The sequence below is a fragment of the Exophiala xenobiotica genome (assembly GCF_000835505.1).
Source record: "Exophiala xenobiotica strain CBS 118157 unplaced genomic scaffold supercont1.2, whole genome shotgun sequence".
Lineage (NCBI taxonomy): Eukaryota > Fungi > Ascomycota > Eurotiomycetes > Chaetothyriales > Herpotrichiellaceae > Exophiala > Exophiala xenobiotica.
This window is the reverse complement of record NW_013562493.1, coordinates 116,234-138,402: the sequence shown is the minus strand read 5'-3', so window position 1 is coordinate 138,402 and position 22,169 is coordinate 116,234. Positions and strand designations below refer to the sequence as shown.

At 52.3% G+C, this 22,169-nt stretch overlaps 9 protein-coding genes across 10 annotated transcripts; 4 read left to right on the top strand and 5 right to left on the bottom strand.

Moving 5' to 3' along the window:
* The first annotated feature begins 8 nt into the window (after positions 1-8).
* Positions 9-7,855, top strand: PV05_02221. Of its 2 annotated transcripts, XM_013462784.1 has the most exons (4): positions 9-5,730; positions 5,797-7,125; positions 7,172-7,260; positions 7,310-7,855. In XM_013462784.1, exons 2-4 carry the CDS (start codon positions 6,473-6,475, stop codon positions 7,627-7,629), a joined length of 1,062 nt encoding a protein of 353 aa, XP_013318238.1. In that variant the 5' UTR covers positions 9-5,730; positions 5,797-6,472; the 3' UTR covers positions 7,630-7,855. The 2 variants fall into 2 exon arrangements, with proteins under 2 accessions (XP_013318238.1, XP_013318239.1); XM_013462785.1 differs by having other exon boundaries at positions 9-7,125.
* On the bottom strand, positions 237-1,738 carry PV05_02223 (uncharacterized protein; the record flags this gene model as incomplete). The annotated part of the gene is made up of 2 exons (XM_013462787.1): positions 237-490; positions 541-1,738. 2 exons carry the CDS (start codon positions 1,736-1,738, stop codon positions 237-239), a joined length of 1,452 nt encoding a protein of 483 aa, XP_013318241.1.
* PV05_02222 (uncharacterized protein) lies at positions 3,512-5,388 on the bottom strand (the record flags this gene model as incomplete). The annotated part of the gene is made up of 5 exons (XM_013462786.1): positions 3,512-3,705; positions 3,760-4,181; positions 4,217-4,611; positions 4,708-4,913; positions 4,956-5,388. The coding sequence occupies 5 exons, from the start codon at positions 5,386-5,388 to the stop codon at positions 3,512-3,514; spliced, it is 1,650 nt and encodes a 549-aa protein (XP_013318240.1).
* Positions 7,856-9,035: 1,180 nt separating the features above from the next.
* Positions 9,036-10,425, top strand: PV05_02220 (uncharacterized protein; the record flags this gene model as incomplete). Its single annotated transcript, XM_013462783.1, has 1 exon — positions 9,036-10,425. The coding sequence occupies exon 1, from the start codon at positions 9,322-9,324 to the stop codon at positions 10,423-10,425; it is 1,104 nt and encodes a 367-aa protein (XP_013318237.1). The 5' UTR covers positions 9,036-9,321.
* Positions 10,426-11,412: 987 nt separating this feature from the next.
* On the top strand, positions 11,413-13,942 carry PV05_02219 (uncharacterized protein; the record flags this gene model as incomplete). Its single annotated transcript, XM_013462782.1, has 3 exons — positions 11,413-12,321; positions 12,384-12,786; positions 12,837-13,942. 3 exons carry the CDS (start codon positions 11,413-11,415, stop codon positions 13,940-13,942), a joined length of 2,418 nt encoding a protein of 805 aa, XP_013318236.1.
* Positions 13,943-14,045: 103 nt separating this feature from the next.
* Positions 14,046-14,862, bottom strand: PV05_02218 (uncharacterized protein). The gene is made up of 2 exons (XM_013462781.1): positions 14,750-14,862; positions 14,046-14,702 (listed from the first exon to the last, which is right to left on the bottom strand). Exons 1-2 carry the CDS (start codon positions 14,781-14,783, stop codon positions 14,173-14,175), a joined length of 564 nt encoding a protein of 187 aa, XP_013318235.1. The 5' UTR covers positions 14,784-14,862; the 3' UTR covers positions 14,046-14,172.
* Positions 14,840-17,956, bottom strand: PV05_02217 (uncharacterized protein). Its single transcript, XM_013462780.1, has 4 exons — positions 17,520-17,956; positions 17,338-17,471; positions 15,976-17,288; positions 14,840-15,928 (listed from the first exon to the last, which is right to left on the bottom strand). The coding sequence occupies exons 1-4, from the start codon at positions 17,661-17,663 to the stop codon at positions 15,282-15,284; spliced, it is 2,238 nt and encodes a 745-aa protein (XP_013318234.1). The 5' UTR covers positions 17,664-17,956; the 3' UTR covers positions 14,840-15,281.
* A 154-nt stretch (positions 17,957-18,110) lies between these two features.
* PV05_02216 (uncharacterized protein) lies at positions 18,111-20,811 on the bottom strand. The gene is made up of 2 exons (XM_013462779.1): positions 20,559-20,811; positions 18,111-20,508 (listed from the first exon to the last, which is right to left on the bottom strand). Exons 1-2 carry the CDS (start codon positions 20,569-20,571, stop codon positions 18,239-18,241), a joined length of 2,283 nt encoding a protein of 760 aa, XP_013318233.1. The 5' UTR covers positions 20,572-20,811; the 3' UTR covers positions 18,111-18,238.
* Positions 20,812-21,064: 253 nt separating this feature from the next.
* Positions 21,065-21,907, top strand: PV05_02215 (uncharacterized protein; the record flags this gene model as incomplete). The annotated part of the gene is made up of 2 exons (XM_013462778.1): positions 21,065-21,140; positions 21,192-21,907. 2 exons carry the CDS (start codon positions 21,065-21,067, stop codon positions 21,905-21,907), a joined length of 792 nt encoding a protein of 263 aa, XP_013318232.1.
* Positions 21,908-22,169: the final 262 nt, after the last annotated feature.

The following is a 22,169-nucleotide window of genomic DNA, read 5'->3' as shown; positions in this document are numbered from 1 at the left end:
GCCCAGCCGACTCGTTCGCGACGACGTCTGTGGTATGCTACAAGCTAGTGGCCAACGAAAGACACGCTGCTTTAGACAATCACCATGAAGGCGATCAAGAACATCGGGGTTGAATTCCACGTGGATGCGGCCAGTCCGAATCTGAGAAGTTTGACATTCACATTTCGCCGTACATGAACCATAGAACGTCGACATGAGAGCTGTACGCGGGATACACGTTGTCCCATTCACGCAATTCACGCAACCTGTTCCGCTCTGTCTGCCCCCAGGCCCATGTCACATTCATCGCTCAACTTGAGGTCATGTTGTTTCTGGCAGTATCCAAATGCCGGCGACGCGAGATGAAGGCGGACCTGAACCCCAGAACCACTTCGATTCTCAATGGTATGGTGCATCTTGATCGGTCCCGGGCCTTCCATGTTTTCAATTTTGTCGAAGATCTGGAGCATCCTCGCAATGACATACATGGCTTCCGTCCGTGCGAATTGTTCTGCAACATGTCAGTGATGACGATCCGGCGCATCCGGCGGGTGAACTTACGCCCCAGGCATTGACGCGTACCTCCGCCAAATGGTATGAAATCCCACCCAAACTTGCGACCTTGCCATCTTTCAGGCTTGAATTCCTCGACGTCCGGACCCCAGATGTCCTCACGGTGTTGCATCGAGTAAGTCGGAATGAGAACTTGAGTGCCCTTCGGCACGAATACAGGGCTCTGTCCATCGAAGCCACCACCACGAGGCAATGTTGTGTCACGCACAGCGGCCCGCTCGTTCATGGGCACAATGCCCACAAAGCGGATCGTCTCATTGAGAACATATTGCAAGTAATGGCAAGCTCGAAAGTCGGTGTCTGTAATCTCCGACGTCGGGCTATCCGTGAAGTTGTCCAAGATTTCTCTTCGCAGTCTCGCGAATACTTCTGGATACCGGGCAAGGAAATAGAAGGACCAGCCGAGCAGAGATGCAGTTGTGTCTCTGGAAGCATGCAACACGTTCAGGAGTTCGCAGCGCAGCTCCACCGGATCAGTGCATTCTTTCGCCAGCTCGTCAAGGAGAACGAATCTGGGTTTCCCGCTGGGAGTTTCGACAACTTTCTCGTCATCCAAGCAGGAATCCAGCTTCTGCTTCACAAAGTAGTCAATGACAGTCTGGACGGCTTTGCAGTGCTCCGGGAAAGACTTGTCTCGGACCAACCATCCGTACTTGGCCATTGCTCCTCGTCGGTCGATGATACGTTTGGCTTCATCAAGGTGATGGCCAAAGCTGGCCAAATCAGGCGCACCAAAGTCCCATCTCAAAGGATTCTTTGCAGGATTCTGCACATGAACTGACTGACCCACAAGGAATTCAGTGGCCGTGTCCAGGGTGAAATTGAAGAACATGGGCGACAGATCGACCTTGCAGGTCCAGCTGTCCTCCGACATGGGGATTTTGGCCAACAAATCTTCAAGATGTCTCTGGAAGAGATCCACATCTGCGACGTTATCTCTGGCGAACTGCGGCCTGATCATGCTGCGAGAGTGCTTCCATTTCTCCTGTCGATTGGTCATCACGCCTGAACCGAGCAGTGACTTGAAGCACTTCTCACGGTGTAGGCCAATGTCGAAGTCTTGAGACTGAACTGCGAACATGGCCTTGACATTCTCAGGATCCCTGGTGATGATCAAGTCATAGTCAAAAATGGAGGCTTTGATAGTATGGACATTCTTGCCAATCGAGTTCAGGGTTTCATGCATCCAGACTGGTCCCCGTTCCTCACGAGTGGCTCGGAGGCTCTCCTTCAACGTTCTAATGCCTAAGAATCCCTTCCGGGGTGCAAGTGGAGGTACCCGACATCCAAGTGTTGCTGCCTGGCGGGCATGGTGTCTTCGCAAGCGAAAGACCGACACAACCTTGTAGCAAATCAAGGCTATAAGGATAAGGTACCCTGCTGTAAACAACATCTCGCTTCGAGAACAAGTCTTGTGAAGGTCAGGCGAACGAATTTTGACCAGTTTCTGAACACTTCAACTGAATAGAGGACTTTGATCTTTCTTACGAACTATATCTTCAGCTTCAAAAGAGGCTACGGCTTTTGCTCAACCCAACCAAGCAGCTCTTCAAAGAATAACAGCCACACTCGGTGTTGTCTCAGTGCACCGTTCCTCTCAGCTGGCTTGGCGTGCCCTCCATCATCAAGCCTGCAGCAGAAAGTCCGAGATGCTGTCACTGGCAAGCGATGATCTCCCACCGACGGATCGTCCTCACGTAATGGAATGAGGAGCAGACCTGGAGAGCGCAAAGATCTACATGTCATTGTTGATTGCCCGGTGCGTGAGACAACATTAATCGACCTGAGCGAAAAATGACAAGTCCGCGCGAACCACATGCTTAGGAGGTTCTGGTCAGCGCGCTACAGCAGAAGTTTCTCGATGCAGGCGGCAGAAAGTCCTCGATCACTGCCTTATCCGGTAAGCCAGGACGTGGCGGTTCCCAGTGCGACAGTGCCGATGACATGGACTGCAGCAAGACCACTAAGAGAGTTATGGAGCTGCCACCTTTTTTGGAGCCTTCCAACCCGCCTCGATGTGTGGACCATAAGCTGAAACAGGTATCGGGGTTCTCAGCCTCACGAAACGGCTATAGCAGGACTGGGCGCCAACAAACATTTCCAATGCACGTCCGGAGTACAGGGGTCTGATGCGCTGCACAACAGGGCATTTCCAGGTAGACCAAACCGTTGTTGGGATGCACAGATTCAGGCATTCTTACATGATTTTCATCGAGAATGGTTGGCCGACAAGCCTGCGTGCCGTGTCGTGGCGCGCTGATCTGCAGGAACGTATTGCCGAAGTCCGTGGCTCTCACGACCCTGTTAACTGACTTCTTTTATGCGGACTCGTCCAATGAAGCATGTTCACGTACAACAAGTGGAGAGTGGTATCAGTGATTTTATCTGGTTTGAAATGACGGTATCATTGACCGGGAAGCCACCAACACTTCGCTCGCCAAATGATGGACCCGCACTGGAAAGCTTGTCTTCAGGAGCTGGCTGAAAGCCTTGCACACCCTTGTCCAATGTCCAATGTCCATTGTACGAGTTCCATTTCCGCACCAATGTGATCTACACACAACCTGCAGCCGTATGCAAGCCACTCCAGCGAAGTTCCCACTTCGGCAGCTATCTACTCAACAAAAAACTGTATCGGGAGATGCCAACTCAATGCGGTATTTGGTTTTGAGGTCCACATGTCAAGAAACCTTCGGTCGGGTACACGCCAGAGTGGAATTGCATATGCGGCTTTGAACTTTGAACGAACAGGTAGTGCCCCGATACACTGGCACTGGGACTACCGCGTCTCTGCTTCTCACTTGTTCATTTGTCAACAACTCCGAAGCTCTGCATCGTGAGATCATAGCATTATTACTACCAAACCCGAACTTCTGGCCTAACTAGACGGAACCCGCTGAACCCGTTGTTTCCAATCCAGCATTCTGATCGGTCGTCCTCCTTGCTCACTCAATCAGTCCTACGCCTGTTGCTTGAGTGGAGAGACTTTCAAGCTGACGCCATCTCGGGGTCTCAAGACCAATCGCCACATTTTCAGCTCCTCTGGGTCTTGCACCGAGAGATCTGGTTCAAAAGTGAACTTGCTGAGCAAAGAGCACAAGATGGTCTTCATCTCAACCTCGGCAAATTTGCGGCCAACGCAGCCTCTCGGACCTGTAGCAATACGATCAGCGTCATTCATCTCAACAACTCCACACTTTCACTGACCTTGCAAGAACGTCATAAAGGCGTTTGTCGTGTACGTGTCTGGAAGATTGCGCCATCGAGAGGGGTCAAACTTGTTCGCTGTCTCCCCCCAGTACATGGGCAAACGATTGATAGTATTGGCCATCAGATAGACAGTGGTTCCTGCTGGGATGAAGTACCCTGCCAATATGTCATCTGCGATGGTTTTGCGCACCGTCATTGGAATTGAAGGAATATAGCGCAGGGACTCCTTGCAGACGTCTTCGAGGTACGGCAACAAGTCGACGTCGGCCGTTTCAATGTTCTCTTCCACTTCCCGGGCCTCGGGATCGAACAGGAAAGGCATGCGGGATCGGATCTCCTCGCGCAGTTTGCTTTGAATGTCGGGATGTTTCGCAAGCATGAGAAGTGTCCATGCCACGGAAGTTGCGGTTGTGTCGTGTCTGTAAAACGATCAGCCACTGCTCCTGGAGGAGACACGCATAGCACTTGCCCTGCTCCAAGGAAAGTCATGACTTGATTGCGCATTTCTTCCAGCGACAGGGTGTCCTCTTTGCTGGCAACCATATTGTCCTTGACGATGAGTCCGATGATGTCCTTGTGACGAGCCTTTTCCTGGATTTCCGGGTTCTTTTGCTTCTCTTGGATGATCTGCTGAGCACGGCTGAGGATTATATTGCGAGCAATCAAGATGTCCCGATTGGCGCGAGCCGGCAGGAGACGAATGAGCGGCGTGAAAGCTGCGAGACCGTTGATGATTCGAGCTTGCAGGTCGAAATCGAAACAGCGTCGGTAAGCATCCCGCAAGGGCGTCCCAGGATCATCAAGGGAGTCAATGTCGGTTCCCAGGCCGGCTTTCCCAATGATATCCAACTGCCCAAGTTGTCAGAGATCAGCCCATTACAATGTACCGAAAAGCAAACAGGGCTCATGCCTAAGCGGGGCAACGTCTGGGCGTAGAAAACCTACGGTTGTTCTGTTCAGCCATTCCAATACCTCGAAACACTTGCTGTCGACCTTTTCCGTCTTCATTTCGGTTTCCCAGAGCTTTGCCATGTGCAATGACTTCGCCCAGAAAACCGGCATCAGTGATCTGATGGAGGTGATCGAGAAAGCTGGCGTAAGTGCTTTCCGCTGCACAACATGTGTCTGTCCTTCGGCAAGCAAGACGCCTGCTTGGGCTTCAGCAAAGGAAGCCGTCTTAAGTGGACACTTACCTTCGCCGAGAATGGGCATCATCCACAACCTTGCGCGTTCAGGTTTTGGGTAGTTGTATGGATTTCTGACGGTCATCTGCTTGATAGCATCGTCCTCTGCCACCGAAAGGCGTTCGCTGCCGAAAGGAAAGAAATACCGCACAATGGGTCCATACTGTTCGTGCCAGTCACGGGCTGCAACACCGCACTCGGTAGTAATGATGGTGAAAAATTGACCCCAGAGTGGAAATCCAGGGACGGTAGGGATATGTCTCAACGGGGAGATGTAGAAGGGGTAAATCCAGCTGTAGTAGAGCGTGTACAAAACGGTCGCCGCAGGGACAAGTACGGCAAGTGCACTTGCGCTGCTGAAGGACTCGGAGTACTTTCCGATCAACAGGGCTGCAGCAGTGACAGCTGCAACAAAAGGGAAGAAGGGAATCTGGATAGTCATCTTGGAAAATGCGTGCGGTAAGTGACAAGAGTATTCAAGGTGAGTGTATAAAGAGCCAGAAGCCGAAGTCTCTGTGGGAGGGAATCTGACGCTTTTGACGGGAGAAAAGTGCACCGAGACAGGAGTGTATTTTCGCGGTGATGAGTCGATTGAACAAGCTGAGTATTGGCAGGGCTTGGACTCGACGGACTTGACGAGCAGCGTCCTGGTTCTGCTCAACAGCATACTGACCTTGGATACGGCCAATGAGGATGAGACGCATGTGCTCTGCAGATCTTTACTGACTCCAGGTCACGCTGAGACTAGCTGGGACAAATGTCTCTGGCACCCATCAGGACTATGGTATGTCAAACTTGATGGCATCAATAGTAAGTTACTGACATGCCCGGCTATTCCGCCGCTGATCAGGAACAATGTCCGCTGTTATGACGAAACAGGCCTCGATGTACGTTCCACTTTCTGTTTCCGATATGGGTCCTACATAGGCCATATCGACTGGGATCCACATCTGTCTGGTACTATCACGTCCATAACACATTGTCGCTTTGACGACAGGTCAACCAGCTTCATGCTTCATGTTGGGACCTCTCGTTAGCTCCTGAGATGATCAGCATCAACAACATCTCTATGCAGACAATGACTTGGGCGATCTTCAGTCAGCCATACGGTCCTTGAACACTTTTCCTCAACAGATCATTTCCGGAGCTTCGGTAAGCATGATGGTCACAGTCCGATCCCACATCAGCTTTCTGCTCTGATCCACCATCTGAGCACACGGGTTGGTGGTTCGGGTTGGGCGGGCTTTACCAATAGACACTTTTCTTCGGTGGAGCCAGAGCTGAGTATCTCGGTGCTGTGAAGTGCTCATAGCTTGGAGAATCCGGAGCAGCTGCATGGGTCTTCTCTGAGCCTCTGACGATTGTCCGACGAGGTGGGTGAAAGTCTTCAAGAACACGCATCGTCCCCCGCTGGAAACCACTTCTTCCTTTCCATCTCTCCCATGGTCTCTGTCCTTTCTCCTCTTTCCCAGGCAAACCCTTGATCAATCATTGAAGACTTGCTGCCAGAGCCAGGCACTCCCATCATGGACTTCGTCAATTCTACTTACCTCGCTGCTGCGAGCTTCCTTCCATATGCCACTTCCTTGCCCACCAAGGGTGAGATCGCACTCATTGCTCCATCAGTCATCAAGCTCGACCCATGGACACTGTTTGAGGGTATGTGGCGCACGGCCAAGGGCTACTCAACCGACGACTTTCGCTTCGTCCAAGGTCTGACCCCCTTGTCGACTTTCAAGGAGACGGCAGCATTCATCGCGACCTACTACCTGGTCATTTTCGGTGGTCGCGAGTTGATGCGCAATCGGCCTGCCATGAAGCTGAACACTCTGTTCATCATTCACAATTTCTACCTCACTGCGATCTCCGGGGGCTTGCTTCTTCTCTTCGCCCAACAACTCATTCCAGCTTTGTGGAAGAACGGGCTGTACGACGGTATCTGCGGATCTACTGGCTGGTCACAAAAGCTACTTGTGCTCTATTACCTCAATTACCTGACCAAGTACCTGGAACTCCTCGACACCGTGTTCTTGGTCTTGAAGAAAAAACCTCTTACATTCCTTCATACCTACCACCACGGCGCGACTGCATTGCTCTGCTACACCCAGCTGGTTGGCCAGACTTCCGTTTCCTGGGTACCCATCACCCTCAACTTGGCGGTGCATGTGGTCATGTATTGGTAAGTCCTTGAATTCCCTGGATCCAACCCAAACTCACATTTGCAGGTACTACTACCAGTCGGCTCGTGGAGTGAAAGTGTGGTGGAAACAATACATCACCATGTTCCAGATCACTCAGTTTGTCTTGGACCTCGGTATTGCGCTCGAGTCTCTCAACTGTGCTACTGCTAACTTCTCGCCCAGGCTTCATCTACTTCGCCTGCTACACTTATTTCGCAGACACTTACGCCCCGTGGCTGCCTCATCAAGGGAGTTGTGGTGATCGGCGCCAGGAAGTTGCGGCGGTTACTGGCTGTGCAATCCTCTCCTCGTATCTGGTGCTTTTCGTCTTGTTCTATTTCTCCACATACAAGAAGCCATCCACCAAGCGAGCTCTCAAGAAAGCCCAGAAAACGGAAGTACCAAGCATTGCCGAAACCACTGAGATGGCTACAGATGTGTTGAAGTCGGCCACGACCGCCATTGTGGAGACGGTCAACGAGGACAAATGTATCCGCGGCTAAGTAGCCCACGCATATGATGTCAGCAAATCTGGGATTTTGGAGGGGGAGATGAGTATGCAAGGACTCCTCGAGAAACTGAATGGTGGAGTGAATTGAAACATTTGTTTCGCACACGATCAGCGGTCGAGGGAAGACAATTGGCCAATAAGGCAAGCAACGCCCATAATGTGTAGATAGCGTATGTAGCTCTTTCACCTCGACTAAAAATACCAAGGGATTCTGGCGCAGGACTGGCCTTGCTCATGAGCGAGTCTCTATTCCCGTCGACCCCCGTCCCGAAAGACTTTGTTTAGAAGCAAAGCTGCAGGTTTGCATCATCGTGCTGAAACCACTCCAGTGTCGAGATAGTATTTCCTGACCCTGATATGAAAGCGAGAGACATAATTGCCCTGTCGGAGAATTCCCAAAGTACCATCGTACCAAGAGCCGTCGAAATAAAGTTGGCATCTGCGCCCCTGGACAACTTGCCGGTTCGGGAGAGGATTGCATTTCCGAAGCCGCCATCAAGCGCTTGTCCCCGAAACCGACTTCGCACGAACTTGCTGGCCTCGCTGGCTTGTCATTACATGATTACAGCCCTGAACCGGCGTCTCACCGGCGTGTGGCCCTTCCCCGTATAGGGCCTATAGGCACCTACGGATAGTGCCCCTTCGTCATCCTGCATGCCGAGGCGGGCTGACTAGCTTCAGTCAGTATTCGCAAAGGCATCGAACAAGACCCATCACACTTACTGATCACTTTCATTTTCTCTTATCTCGCTTCCGTCCCGTGCTTAAGCCTGCCTCCACTTCCTCATTCAATCGGGAGCTACCGGATTTGATGTCCAAAAGATCTACAGAAATCCTTGACATCAAAGGTACCACCCCGTGCGGCTGTAGTTATGAGCACCAACATGAGGCGACCCACGGAGCCTGGCTGAACCACTTATCGTATCCGCATTGGGCACGAGAACGACCGCGTGAAAGTTTGCTCTCGACGGACTCTCACGAGCGACGTACAGCAGCTATCTGTCCAGCAGGAAAATCTCACCGAGACGCTCTGAGGTGGAGTTCACAACGTAAACATCACTCAGGTCGCATCTGAGCCTGAGCTGGGCGGATCGACCAAATAATGTCTCGGAAAGTTTACCAACAACTTGTCACTCCGAAGAGACGAGGTGGAGAGGCGCAACGTGTCCCCTTACGAGGCTAGCTGGGGACTTTCCAGGACTTGCTACGCTACATGATGTGATCCCAACCAAACACCAGTGCCACCTTTGGCAAGGTCTCATCCCATTTCCCAATTCGATGTCATCCGGCGCGATGTCAAAATTCTGCATATTCCACAGCAACCGATCGGCGCTCAGCTCTTGTCCTTGAGAGACGGACTAGCTGGCACATGCTGAAATCCTTCTTTGAATGAAGGCATGATCGGCATTATTGTTGATTGACACGTTCCTTACTGACCTGTCTCACAACGATGGCAGGTGGAGGGAATTTGATTCGCATACTCGGTGACTATCATTTGTGAGAAAGCTGGGAAGGGGCTTGGGTACACTTGTCGAGCTCTTCGTCACACATCAACGGCTGCCTGACGTTCGGCCAAGTGTACCAGGACTGTCGCCATCAGTATCTCACTACTTATCATCGACCGAGGACAAAGTTTAAAAGTGCAAACGGCGAGCTCATTGTCACTACAGTACGCTAAGCAGCAATGAATATGTTGAACTCCAGTATTCCCGTTGTCTCGGGCTTTGAACCCATAACACTGCTGGCAAACTACTCGGAGTCCTTCAGTCTCGAGACAGATTCGCTGGCCACCGCCTGGGTGTATTTGAGCCACACGCTCACCTGGAACACTTTCTGGAAGCTGTCGACACTGATACTCGTTCTTCTCAATTTCAAGGTGTTTCCCTTCATCTACCACCTCCGCATTCTCAATGGGCTCCGTTTTGTTCTGCGCTCTCAACGGCCCAGTCAAGATGTCGGACCCGAGCAACTATTCCAACCCCTGATCACATCGTCAAAGGCTCCTATGATGGAGATTGACGTTTTCGGCCACAAATCCAACAGCACATACTTCTCCGACATAGACGTGGCCAGAGTGCATCTGATCACTACTCTCTTTGGCAACGGCATTGCCAAAATCCGGGGCGGCACCACTATGAATGGTCTTAGCGGCAGGCCGCACAGCAAATTCTCGGTAGCTTTGGGAGCAGTCACCTGCACATTCAGAAAGGAGTTGCTCCCTTACGAGACCTACGATATGTGGACTAGAGTCCTCACTTGGGACGATAAATGGCTGTATCTTGTCACGCACTTTGTCAAGAGAAGTTCCAACATTGCGCCACGGCGATCTTCCCTGTACCCCGACCAGAATACTCGCTCCTCGGAGAAGGAGGTGGAAGATGACGTTGGTGCAATGTTCAAGACCCAGACTACCGACAGCACTTGCGGTCCTGCCAAAGCTCCAATTGCGGCCTCTGCTCTGAGCAAGATGGTGTTCAAAAATGCGCGAATCACCATTAGACCCCAAGAAATGCTCGAAGCGGCGAATCTGCTACCTACTGGCTACCTGGCCAAGGAAGGAGAAGCGGAGGCCAATGCGCAGTCCCATGGTCTGAAGCTCGCCCAAGCCATCGAAGCGGAGAGGCAACGGGGAATGCGCATGGCCACTCTCCTAGCCGGCCAAACAGCATTGGAGGACGAGTTCAATGGCGACATTGCCTTGGGCAGGCATTACGATGGGGTTGGAATTGAGGGAGTCGTGGCTACGCTTGCACAGCTTGGCAAGCTCTCCCCCTATCAGCTTGTGTAACAATGCCTGATTGATGTTGGGAGTCCGCGGGAGTCATACTGGACGAGGCGTTTGCTGAGCGTACAAGTAGAACAAGACCATAGAAGGACATGGCCAGGATCAGGCCGGACTCATAATTTGCAAGGGTCACTCTTTGGGAGCAGCGCAATTCCTAGACTGTACTAGATCTTCGTGTAGTCTGGATGTGAGTAAGCACTTTTGGCGAGTGAGCATTAAGAGCCGAATCATCGAACTCAATCGAGATCGACAGAGTGTCACTGTGACGAGCGCCCTTCCGTTTCCTGCCGTCGAGTAACTAGGTAACTAGTAGAGGTAACGATAGAGCGACGGGGATTGAAGCGAAGGTCCTGGGTTTTCCACCTGAAGGGCACGTGGAGACACCTTCACGTAAACAGGGATTAGTACTCGTCGGTTGCAGAATGACAAATACCAGCGTCAGTCGTCACTGCGATACACGAATTTACCAAAAAGTACTCGTAGTACTCGTACAGTACCTAGGTACTCCATAAGCGGAGCACATGTCTGGATAAGCGCTGCATATGCTTGCATATCCACCACCCAATCATCGTACGCAAGTGGGAAGAGCAATGAACAGCAAGACATGCCGGGGAGTTGGCCTGTTTGTCTTATCCTGCCTGTCCCATCCTGGATGCGGATTTCCTTGGATATGCACTGTTCAGTCCATGCTGCTTGCTTCCAAACTCCATGATGCGAATTTATGCGGATCTCGCTCCACAATCAGCCCTGAACACGCATTCTGTCGCCATAAAACCGGACAGCGTCGCTTCGCTCGCTCTTGTGCTCGTGCAGATCATCAACATGGATAATCAACAGGGCGTTTAGCGAGTCCACGGACTTTGCGTCTCAATGGTTTTCTTGCCATAAGGTCTCACTCTCCTGCAAGCGCTGCAGATGCTGCCTCCAGGATATTCCTCAACAAATCTCTCCTGACCTTCCAGAGAAGGCGTCAGCTCCGCTGCAAAAACCATGGCAGCCTTCGCTGCAGCTTATCAACACGAGGGCAACGATGCATGGCTCAATCAAGTTGTAAGCGACATTATCGACTCCGCTTCGATAGTGCGTGCCTCCTCTCGAAGCAGGAGTAGGTCACTGCGAAGCGTCAGTAGATCAACAACGAATCGTTGGCGGGAGCCCAGCCGTGACACAAATAGCAACGGAGCCCAACATGTTGCTCGCGATACGGCCGGTGATGACGGTGGCAGAATATACCCAGAAGACACTGACGCAGCAACCTTCGTCACCGCTCGAAGCGAGGTGTCTCGCGGACGACGGCCGAACCATTCGCTCGACCGCACGATATCTCCAGCATCATGTCTCACCAGTACATCATCGCGGGGGAGCGGGAGAAACACACCCCAGTCGACGCTCACAGAGGCTTCGCCACCAGCTTACTCCCAACAATCCGGCCATGTACCTATGGGCAGCTTGTCGATCGTCAAGCCTGAGTCTCACGCTGAGTCGGCAGCAAAGTTGGCTCAGAGTGTTTCCACGCAGGGTGCGGCAAACTTTCCAGAGACACCATATATCCCTTCAAGTTATGCGCCCAGGAAGCCCAAGGTCACAGCCTCAGGCATCATGGCAGAGAACGTAGACGCATCCTCCGATGCTCGAGCTGTCCGCTCCGACGACAACGAAACACGGTTCGAACCACCAGAACGACGACTATCGACCGTCTCAGAGTCCTCAGAGTTCAAGTTCGAATCGCATCCTGCGGTGCGGCCACTCGAGAATCGGAACGCACTGGGCGAGGCAGCCGGGCCAGCAGACGAGGATGATCCAACTGAGTATCCTGGCCCCTTGCCGTTGGCCTTGATCGTGCTGGGTATCTGCCTTTCTGTTTTCATCATCTCGTTGGACAGAAACATCATCACCACGGTACATACCTTGCCTTACCTTACCCCGTCCTTCCTTGGCCCAGCAACTGACATCCGCGACAGGCAATCCCCAACATCACGGCCCGTTTCCATTCCTACGACGACATAGGATGGTACGGCAGTGCATATTTGTTGACTGCGTCTGCTTTTCAGCCCCTGTACGGTCGAATCTACATGTCCTTCAACACCAAGTCATCGTTCTTGGTTGCTCTGGCTATGTTTGAACTCGGCAGTCTCATCGCGGCAATATCCCCGTCATCGAACTGTCTGATTATCGGACGCTCCATCCAAGGTGTCGGCAGTGCAGGTCTCTTGACAGGCGCTTTTGTCGTTGCCACTCACTCCGTCAGACTCCAGCATCGGCCGGTTCTGTTTGCTGCTGTAGGCATCCTGTACGGCGTCGGTGCCCTTTGCGGTCCACTGCTTGGAGGTGCATTTACCGACACTATCGGCTGGCGATGGTGTTGTACGTCCTCTGATTCTCGGCCATGTGTTCTTGAGCTGACCTTTTTGCAGTTTACGTCAACCTGCCCATCGGCACAGTGACCTTTGTCGCCGTCTTCTTTTGCTTCAAGCACCGCAGTCACAACTCGTCCGCTGCCGCGGTTCCCCTCAAACAGCGGATCCTCCAGCTTGACATCATTGGCAACATCATCCTCCTCGGCGCAACGACCATGCTCTTCCTCGCCCTGCAATTCTCTGAAACACGCTACACCTGGTCCAGCGCCCGTTGCGTGGGTCTACTGTGCGGCTTCGGCGTCACCACGCTGCTCTTCGTCGGCTGGATGCTGTACCGAGGTGATGCAGCTCTGATCCCGCCTCGAATCGTGCGCCAGCGTACCGTGGCAGCTAGTTGCGGCGCTGCGTTCATGATCTACGGCGCCCTGCTGATACACAGCTACTATCTGCCAATTTGGTTCCAAGCCATCAAAGGCACCTCCGCAATCCACTCGGGCGTCAACATGATCCCATATATGGTCGCCAATGCATTCTTCTCGCTTCTTGCGGGCATATTCGTCTCGAAGAACGGCCTGTTCGCGCCGCCGGCCATCCTGGGCTGTGCGATCGGCACCATCGGATCAGGACTCCTAGCCACGCTGAATGAGCATACGTCGTCGTCCAAGTGGATTGCGTACGAGTTCCTCATCTCCGCGGGCTTGGGTATGGCGATCCAGCAGGGATTCAGCGCTGTGCAGGCGATACTGCCGCTGGAGGAGGTGCCCATTGGCACGGCCGCGGTGGTGGCGAGCCAGTCCCTCGGCGGCGCAATATTCGTGTCCGTGGGCAATACGTTGCTGCAGAATCATCTCCTTGATGCGAACAGCGACAGGATCATTCCTGGTGTGAATGTCAGGACGGTGATTGAGTTGGGTGCGACGCGGTTCAGGGATGTCGTCCCCGCAGCAGATCTGCCGGTATTGATCAAATTGTACAACGACTCGCTGCAGGCCGTCTTCATTGCAGCGGTACCGCTATGTGGTGTCGCCTTCATCTGTAGCCTGTGTATGGAGTGGAAGAGTTTGAAGGTGACGCCTGGCGTTCAAACACGAGGGGCAAAAGTTGGCCTGGAAGCGGGGACGAGTGACAGTGACAGTGAGAAGACTATCGCGGCTCAAGCATAATAAGCCGAGTCAACACAAGTATACTAAATAGTGAAGCTCCGTAATCTCGTTCCAGGACTGTCTATTGAAGGATAATGAGTGGACTGCGTTGGACAAATATCAAAAATTCATGTTTTGCAGTCTTCGTATTTGGTGTTTCGAGATAGTCTAATCACTCCATTGCAGCATTCTAGGAGCGTCTACTCTGTACAACCTCGTACAATATTTGACCACCCGACAACCCCACGGAATCATTCCCAGCTCGTCTTTCTGACCTCCTTGTTCTTCAATTTGGCCTCGTTTGCCCTCGCCCGCTTCATCAACTGTCGGAGCGCATCCGTGCCTTTACTGTCGAGAAACTCAAAGACCCGCGTGATCTTCTCGCCGCTGTCATCCATGTCTAGGATGAAAATATACTCGCCGTGGTACAGCCAGTCGCTCTCGGGGATGTCGTTGTCCTTGATCTCGTCGTGAAACCAGGTTTCGCTGGTGGCGTGGAGGACGACCTGTCTCGCGGCTTCGTTGACGTACATTTGCTGCGTGTACACGGGGAACCCGCGCATGATCCCGCGCAGGTCGGCGATGTGCTGGGCAAAGTGTTCGCCGTCCTGTGGTGGAGGAGGCGAGGCCGACGCTGGGCCAAAGGTATGGCTGTACGCGCTGGGCGATTGCAGGGACAGAAAGAGATCGGAGTCGAGAGTCTCGAAGGCGGATATGTAGCGTTCAGCGGTGGTGCGCAGGGTGGACGCCGACATTCTGAAGACCCTATTTTCAACCTGTGCTTGTCCTGTTCTGCAGAAGTTCTTCGACCGGGCACTTTACACTTACTGGGCGTATTGGCGTTGCACAATCCAGCTCTCATGCTTGTGATATATACTAATGCTCGGTCGAAAGTGTCCGCGACACTTCGGAGTTAGGAAATATCGAAATATTGTCCCGCCCATATTTTGGCATAAAAAGTATCGTGACCCATCTAGGAGTACTGTCCTCACCCAAAGATGTTACTGCATACATACAGTCAAGGCAGGAGGAAGACGGAAGATAAGTTCACCAAGCGGCGCATTCACTTTCTGACGAAGAGATGAGTAGATGGGAGCCACATTCAAAACGACAATCCTCGAGTGGCATGCATTTCGTGATGCCACAAGCTGGTGGCAGCATCTTTCCATTTCATTGCCCCAAGTTTTGTTTTACCGATCAGGCCACTGCCCGACGAATCGACATCATTATAACGAAATCCTTCGAGATCTTCTTTTGGTTTTCATGCACCCCAAGACCCTCATGTCCACTCCAGCTGCGTTCATTATTATGAGCCCGCAATACCTAAATCGTCTCGTGACCAAATCCTAGGCTTCCGGAGTTAAGCGTCGGCGATCCTCCACTGATCGAACCATTTGAGGTATGCGTATTGCTTGTTCGGTCCTTGCATACCGAAAACAATGGGGCTGAACAGAACAAACAGCCCGATGACCACAGCGTACAGCACAGAGTAGACGCCCCAGCGAACCGTCTTGGGCAGCTTCTGCGTCGTCCAATCCACGCAGAATCCTGCCACAAGAATCGCAAAGTAGAGTGCCGGATAATAGTGGTGTACATATGTGACTCGCCCCATCATTACGAAAGGAAGGTAATGGAAAAACCAACCAATTAGAGGATAAATGCCCGAGTAGTGGATTTGGTTGATATCAGACTGGCGGAGTTCGTCATAACCTCGTTGCCAGCGGATCAAATACCACAATACGAGCAAACCAGCGACGCCCAACGATGCGGTCGAGCCCCAGTATACGATTGGGTTACCGAGGAGGAAGTACTTGGTGATATGGTCTTCCCACGAGCACATGCGGAGCCCGACGTTAAGAATCGGCCACTGCCAGAAATGCGAGGCCAAATCATCTTGCTTGTCTGGATCGGGCACGAGAGCATTGTTGGATGTCATCATCGCAACGTTCAGATGGATGAAATCTTTCAGGAACGGCGATCGGTAATTCTTGGCTTCGCCGGGGGGAACTGCAGGTTGTTAGCTGAGTTGTCATGCGCGTTTCTTCTTCACTTACGTCGATCGTTGACATGTGACTCAACGTTCCAATGGGTGTAAACGTCTCTGGGGCTCGCATTCTTGACACAGGTTGTTTCAATCTGCTTGAAGCCCCATTGGGGAAGGTTGACCGTTCCGGCACGGAGGTAGCAGCCGAGTTCGGGGTGTCGCAGTCTGAACGCAGTGGTCAAAGTTCGGATGCGGGATCTGTCGGACGACGCAGCGTCGCTGACAACTTCGACTTGCCAGTGGTCCTTCTCGTCACCAACAGTCACGTTACCGTAGCAGGACACTTCCCAGTCGGATTTGGTGACCGGCGCTGCAACAGCATGTGAGTGGAGGTTACGGCCAGTCTGAGCATGGATCAGACGAATAACCTGCTTGTCGGACACAAAGCTCAACGGCCCTTCAGGGTCGAATTCGGGCTGGCTTCGGTTGGGGTAGAAAAACCAGTCATTGTTGGCGTCTTTGTGATGGTAACAAGTGACCTGTTGTTGCCCGCTGCCTTCAGGGTATGTTTGGACATGGGAGTGGAGCAGGCCACCTCCGTAGCCCATGTTCTTGATAGTGACCCTTGAGCCCATGGCAATTTCCAATGGTGAATCTTTGCCGACTTCGGTACCCTTGAGATTAGCCTGGAAGAGCGATGACATCTGGGCGTCACCGGGACCGGAATTCTCCAGGATCAAGAAATGCAGATAGAAGGAGAACATGTAGACGAGCGCCGGTATAACGATCAGTCCGCCCACTCGCGCAACCACATGAGCTGCCAATTCTGTCTTTGGCATTTTGAGGTCGCCGAATTTGTTCCACAGATCTTCCGCGGTGTATAGACCGACCAAAGCTGTAGCAAACAGGCCAACCCATTTTACGCTGCAGACGCAGCCGATGCTGAGGCCGGTCAAGAATAGCCAAGCAAACCATTCCACGGAGAAGCTCTTGTGTTGCAGACGGTGGAATCTTGCCCAGCATAGGACAGTGGTGAAGGTGAAGCAGAGTAGCATCGAGTCCAGTAATATGAACCGGGAAATGGTGGCGTACGAGTTCTCGCAGAGGACCATGAGGGTGACCAACCAGACAGCAGGACGTCTGAAGTTCAGCTCCCGTGCGGTATAGTATGCCAGAGGAATCGTAACCGCGCCAAAGAGGGCATTGAAAACACGCATAAATGTATAGTCAACATCTTCAGGGTAGGTCTCGCCAGACTTGAACTCGAAGGAGCCGTTGTATCCAGCTAGATAGCCCGACAACCCGACCAGCATCTTTCCGAGGGGAGGGTGGACATCGAAGTAGAATTCTCGCTTGAGGTAATGGGAGCCGAATTTGCCGAAGCTGGGACGATCATTAGCAGTGACAGGGGAGCAAGACTGGTTCGACTTACTGGGCTTCATCCCATGTCACGATGGGAGACAATCCTATCCTCCATAGTCTTGTGAAAAGGGCAAATGCGGTAAAGACGAAAGGGCCGATCAAGAACTCCCACTCGTCCAGGACGTCGAGGAGGCCGGACTTGGGCTGTAGCAGTATTAGATTTGTGTGCGGAACTGGTATCGTCTTGCCAACCTTTTGGAGCTTCTTTGTGTCTTCAGCTTCCACCTTGTACACGTGTTGCCCATTCGCATTGTCGTAACTAGTGACATTTCTCCGGCGCAATTCAGCCTCGTCTTGGCCTGCGCCGGTGGTATAGCCACCTTTTACAGTAGCCATCGTGAAGAATGTGATGAAGGGATCAAGAGTGGGATTCCGAAGAAACTAAGGTCAGGAAGTAACCTCTGTCGAAGACAGGCCGTGTAACCTGGAATCTTGAGGCCGTGACCGCGGGCCAGGAAAGAAGAAACCCTCACACGCGTCGGCGCTTTTTGAGGGAAGAAAGGCCGGAGACGAAGACAAGATTCAATTAAACTGTGAAATGAGAAGAAGAAGTAGAAAGCATTTCTGGCACATTAAGAAGGAGAAACAAGTGTCAGGAGGATCGAGAATTGAAGACCAGTTATTGAAAGCTGGCAGCATGCGCGTTGAAGGGTTGGATATGGTGTCCTGAACCACTTGGCGCAGGGCCACTTGGGCTAGTATTCAGGGGGACAGTCGTAGAAACAGCTGACTTGTACCGTCGACTCCGCACTGCGAACCAAAAAAAGACTCGGACATATGTGATAGATGAGGGTCTACAATATCTTCTTAAGGGATGTTCCCATCTGGTCTGTCCATCAATGCTGTCACCGACAAATTCGTTTAATTTTCCACTCCTTTGCTCGGTATAGACCACGTATCCTCAACCGATCTCAGGCTAGACTGACTCTTCCGATGGTGTCCTCGTTTTCACCAAACAAATTTCCAGCTTCCCTACAATACCTGACCTCGCCAGTGCCAGTGCTTCCTACCTCGCTGCCCCAACATACCACCACAGCATCGACGATACATGCAAGTACACCTTCCATTGCACCAAGTATGCCCCAGCCGATTGCCCCAGCAATGAGACCGACTATATAAGCATAAAGGCTTCCGCGGACACCTGCCCCTTCCAATTTCAGAGATCGAGCTGTTGATACCCATCCGCCGAAACCTAGGGTAAGCGACATGATGAATCTCGTGGCGTGTAGTATGAGCTTTGCCAGGCGATACGACAATAGTGGTGCCGTATCAGCAGACCAACCATCATTGCGTCGGCGTCGGTTGAACGTGTTCGGATGTAGAGAGGTGGTGGCGTCATTTGGCATGAGAAAATGCATCTGAGAAAGGCCTCTGGCACTGACGCTGAGAGGCTGAGAATGGATGGCCGCGTACGTGAGTGTCAGCGGGTTGATCAGCACGGCGATGGGACTTGGTATGAAAGAGTACATCGCCACTCCCAGCAACATCGTCAGCCGGCGAGGTAGAAGAAGAAGAGGTAGCCTGACCAAAAGGCTCAATGCCGTGAAGAGAGAGATTGTGCCAAAAAGCGTGGTTGCCGAATGATACAAGGCCGCCTTAACGATGGCTTGAGAAGTCGGTGCCGGAACAGCTAGGCGGTGAAAGTACCATTGCGAGACTGTCGCAGAGGTAATCGTCCGTTGCATTCCAAAAGCAACGGCGATGGTCCAAAGATACACCAGGATGAAGTACAGCCCAACCCACCACGTGGAAGTGTCGATGATAAACCTGCTAATGGCGGAGTGAGGCGAGCGATGTCCACCGAGGAAGACCCGGGTGAACATGGACAGCCACAACCAAGTAAAGCTGATAATGAAGCCCAGCACCGAAAACCCGATCAAGACCAAGGTTGGATTCGCAGCTAGAATCCGTGTGGCAAACTCCAAGATCGAGATGGCCTTTTGCATCGCCAGTCTTCCACGAATAACGGCAAGTATCCAGAATGTGGCCATTATCGCAAGTACGAGGGAGCTCCATCTCATGATGGCGTCTTGAGTGCTTGCGCCATGCCAGGATCCGCGGTAACTGGAGATAAATGGGTAAATCCAGAACGAATACAGGATAACCGGCACCGCAATGATAATGCTGTAGACAAGATATCGAACGTATGACCTGAGTGCTGCAAGCCAAAATAATGAAACGAAAGTCGCTATGAGGGTATAAGTCGCTAAAAGATAAAAAGATCCGTGAAGTGTTGTATATATCGTGTCACCGAGTGGTTGGTTCGTTGCGGGAGAATCAGTATGTAGGAATATGAGGAACCACGTCGTAAACATGGCTGCCAGGTTGAGGAGATAGATCTGACCCCAGAATGAGTCATGCTTGGGTTGTCGACCCGGTGATTGCTGAATGTCATCAGGACGAGTACCCTTGCCCACTTCCTGACTCTGTGAGTTGGTAAGTAATTGTTTTCGTAGTACGTCGTCACTGTCTGATGCATCCGAATCGTACTCGTCCTTCCTCGTCGGTCTGGGAGTCCGTAAATGCTGAATAGAGGGAGGGTCTTCCATCAGATCCTCAGGAGGGTCGTCCTCATACTCACTCCTCAAAGTGTCCTCCAGACCGATATCGACCATGTGAGTTCTCGAGGCGCTAGGACTTGGCTCATCAGCTTGTGCCTCTGCCGATTCCGCAAGATCTTCGAGGCCTGGGCCCCTTCGTCGCGAGCTTGGGACACCGCCATGCCACGAGCTTCTGATGCCCCCTCCTCTTCTCGTGCTTCTGTCTCGCGAGTCTTCTCCATGACTGCTGTCACCATGTACACTCGATCCGCTTCCGTCTCCTGCATCAGCCGAGGCTTTTAAGTCACTGGCTCCGAGCTGCCGCCTTGATCTCTGAAGGGCATAGAAATCTGCCATGTCTCGCTCATGCTCTTCTTCATCGTTCTCCTCCCGGAACTCGTCGGTCGCGCTGTAGAAGAGGGGGGCTTGTTGAGGATTTAAGCGCGATGCAAAAGGGAAAGCGGATAACTGCGAAGAAGTCGGCTGGTAAGGATTAGGGACTCGAGAATTTAAGGTCCTAGAGGCGGTTGAGGATCTCCATGTTTGATTCTGTCTGCGGGATCGATCATCCCCAGGACGACGGTCTTCGGCTGGGGCAAAGCTGATACGTGATTGAGATTGGGCGAGAAACCTGGAAGCGTCTGGCATCTCATCAGCAGTGTCTTTCTGCCTGCACCATATTGCGACGTACATTCAGAGAACATGCTGCCCGCAGGCAGTGACCACACGAGTTATCACTCGGTGTAATGAGTCGCGATAAGATGTGGGACGATACAATCTGTCAAGCACAAAGCAGGGTCTTTGTTTAGAGATGATTGTGAGCGATGGCTGGAAGGGATCCAAGTAGATTGATTGATCGTGTGCGTGTAGGACGAGAAGAGTGAAGCACCGAATGTTGTCTGCGTCTGAAACTCGACTGGTCACGCTGAGCTGGTCTGGTTAGGACAAAGGCCGAAAGGCTGCCTGCGGACGATGGCGGTTGGCTAGTGAATTAACTAGTCGCCGAGTCGCCCATGTCGTTCAGGCTTCCCGTTGTCAGGCACCAAACTGCGCCCAGACGATGACCGCTTTGTACGTCACCAGACTCTTTGCCATATCAACACGCATCAACCTGGGTCATACTACTTGTAACTGTTTCATGTCAGGATTGAATTGGCATTCTTCAGTCCTCAGACTTGGAACACAAGCATAGCGCTCATGCCCAACATTACCACCGATCCTCCAAAGCTGCCTTGGAATTACATCGCTAAACTCGTCTGCATAGGTGATTCTGGTGAGAGGACACCAGTCCCTGGTCGCGAAGTTTCTCTTCTGACGAACCTAGGAACCGGCAAATCTAGTCTGACGGTCCGACTATGCGAAGGTCGATTTTCCACTTCTCATGATGTTACCATAGGAGTCGAGTTCGGTTCACGGATCGTACCTGTTGGTCCACCTGCGAATGCATCCTTGGGGATTGGGAACCCGAATGGCAAGACCAGCCGTGATGGGTCTGCCGAGCAGAAGAAGATGAAGCTCTCATTGTGGGACACAGCTGGCCAGGAAACATACAAAAGCATAACGAGGAGTTACTTCCGCGGGGCGTCTGGGGCTCTACTCGTCTTCGATATTACGCGACGCAGCAGTTTCGAGTCAGTCACCGCATGGCTCAACGACCTGAGACAGATTGCTGAAGAAGGCATTGTCGTTATACTAGTCGGAAACAAGCTAGACCTTGCCGAACAAAGCACCGATATCGAAGGGGGAAGCAAACGTGCAGTCACAAAAGAAGAGGCCGAAGACTGGTGCAGGCGGGAGAATGTGGTCAAATACGTCGAGACCAGTGCGAAAAGTGGTGAAGGGGTCGAGAAAGCATTCCTCGAGGTCGCTGAGAGAATATATCAGAACATCGAAGCCGGCCGATATGATCTCAACGATCGACGGAGCGGAGTCAAAGGATACGGCACAGGCAGGGGCAGGGAAGAAGGAAAGGCTCCCAAGACTGTCAATCTCACCATGAATGATGCTGTCAAAGGTGGTCAGGGAAGAGGCTGCTGCTGAAATGTATGCGCCTAGATGAAAGGCCATTTGACTGTCCGAGTCAGGCAGGCGAAAGGCTCATGATTGCTGGCGAAGGACAACCCATTTTCGAAGGAACCACAATCACCGGAACGCAGCTCAATCAGGGCGCCGGGCTTTTGATGAGCGGGCTGCAAAGCTCAATGTGCATCCGAACGACTTGAAGGACGCGGCTCCGTGTGTGTTTAAGAAGTTCGGGACCAAGTCGCCCTCAGCAGACTCATGTTGCCGGCGAAAGGCCCTT

Coding starts and splice junctions, on each gene's coding strand:
- PV05_02218 (XM_013462781.1), bottom strand. CDS start 14,783: ATGAGAGCTGGATTGTGCAACGCCAATACGCCCA. Junction 14,703..14,749: donor GTGCAACGCCAATACGCCCA/GTAAGTGTAAAG, acceptor GAACAGGACAAG/CACAGGTTGAAAATAGGGTC.
- PV05_02221 (XM_013462784.1), top strand. CDS start 6,473: ATGGACTTCGTCAATTCTACTTACCTCGCTGCTGCGAGCTTCCTTCCA. Junction 7,126..7,171: donor GTGCATGTGGTCATGTATTG/GTAAGTCCTTGA, acceptor TCACATTTGCAG/GTACTACTACCAGTCGGCTC. Junction 7,261..7,309: donor TCAGTTTGTCTTGGACCTCG/GTATTGCGCTCG, acceptor CTTCTCGCCCAG/GCTTCATCTACTTCGCCTGC.
- PV05_02217 (XM_013462780.1), bottom strand. CDS start 17,663: ATGGCTACTGTAAAAGGTGGCTATACCACCGGCGCAGGCCAAGACGAG. Junction 17,289..17,337: donor GTGACATGGGATGAAGCCCA/GTAAGTCGAACC, acceptor TGATCGTCCCAG/CTTCGGCAAATTCGGCTCCC. Junction 15,929..15,975: donor GTCACATGTCAACGATCGAC/GTAAGTGAAGAA, acceptor AACAACCTGCAG/TTCCCCCCGGCGAAGCCAAG.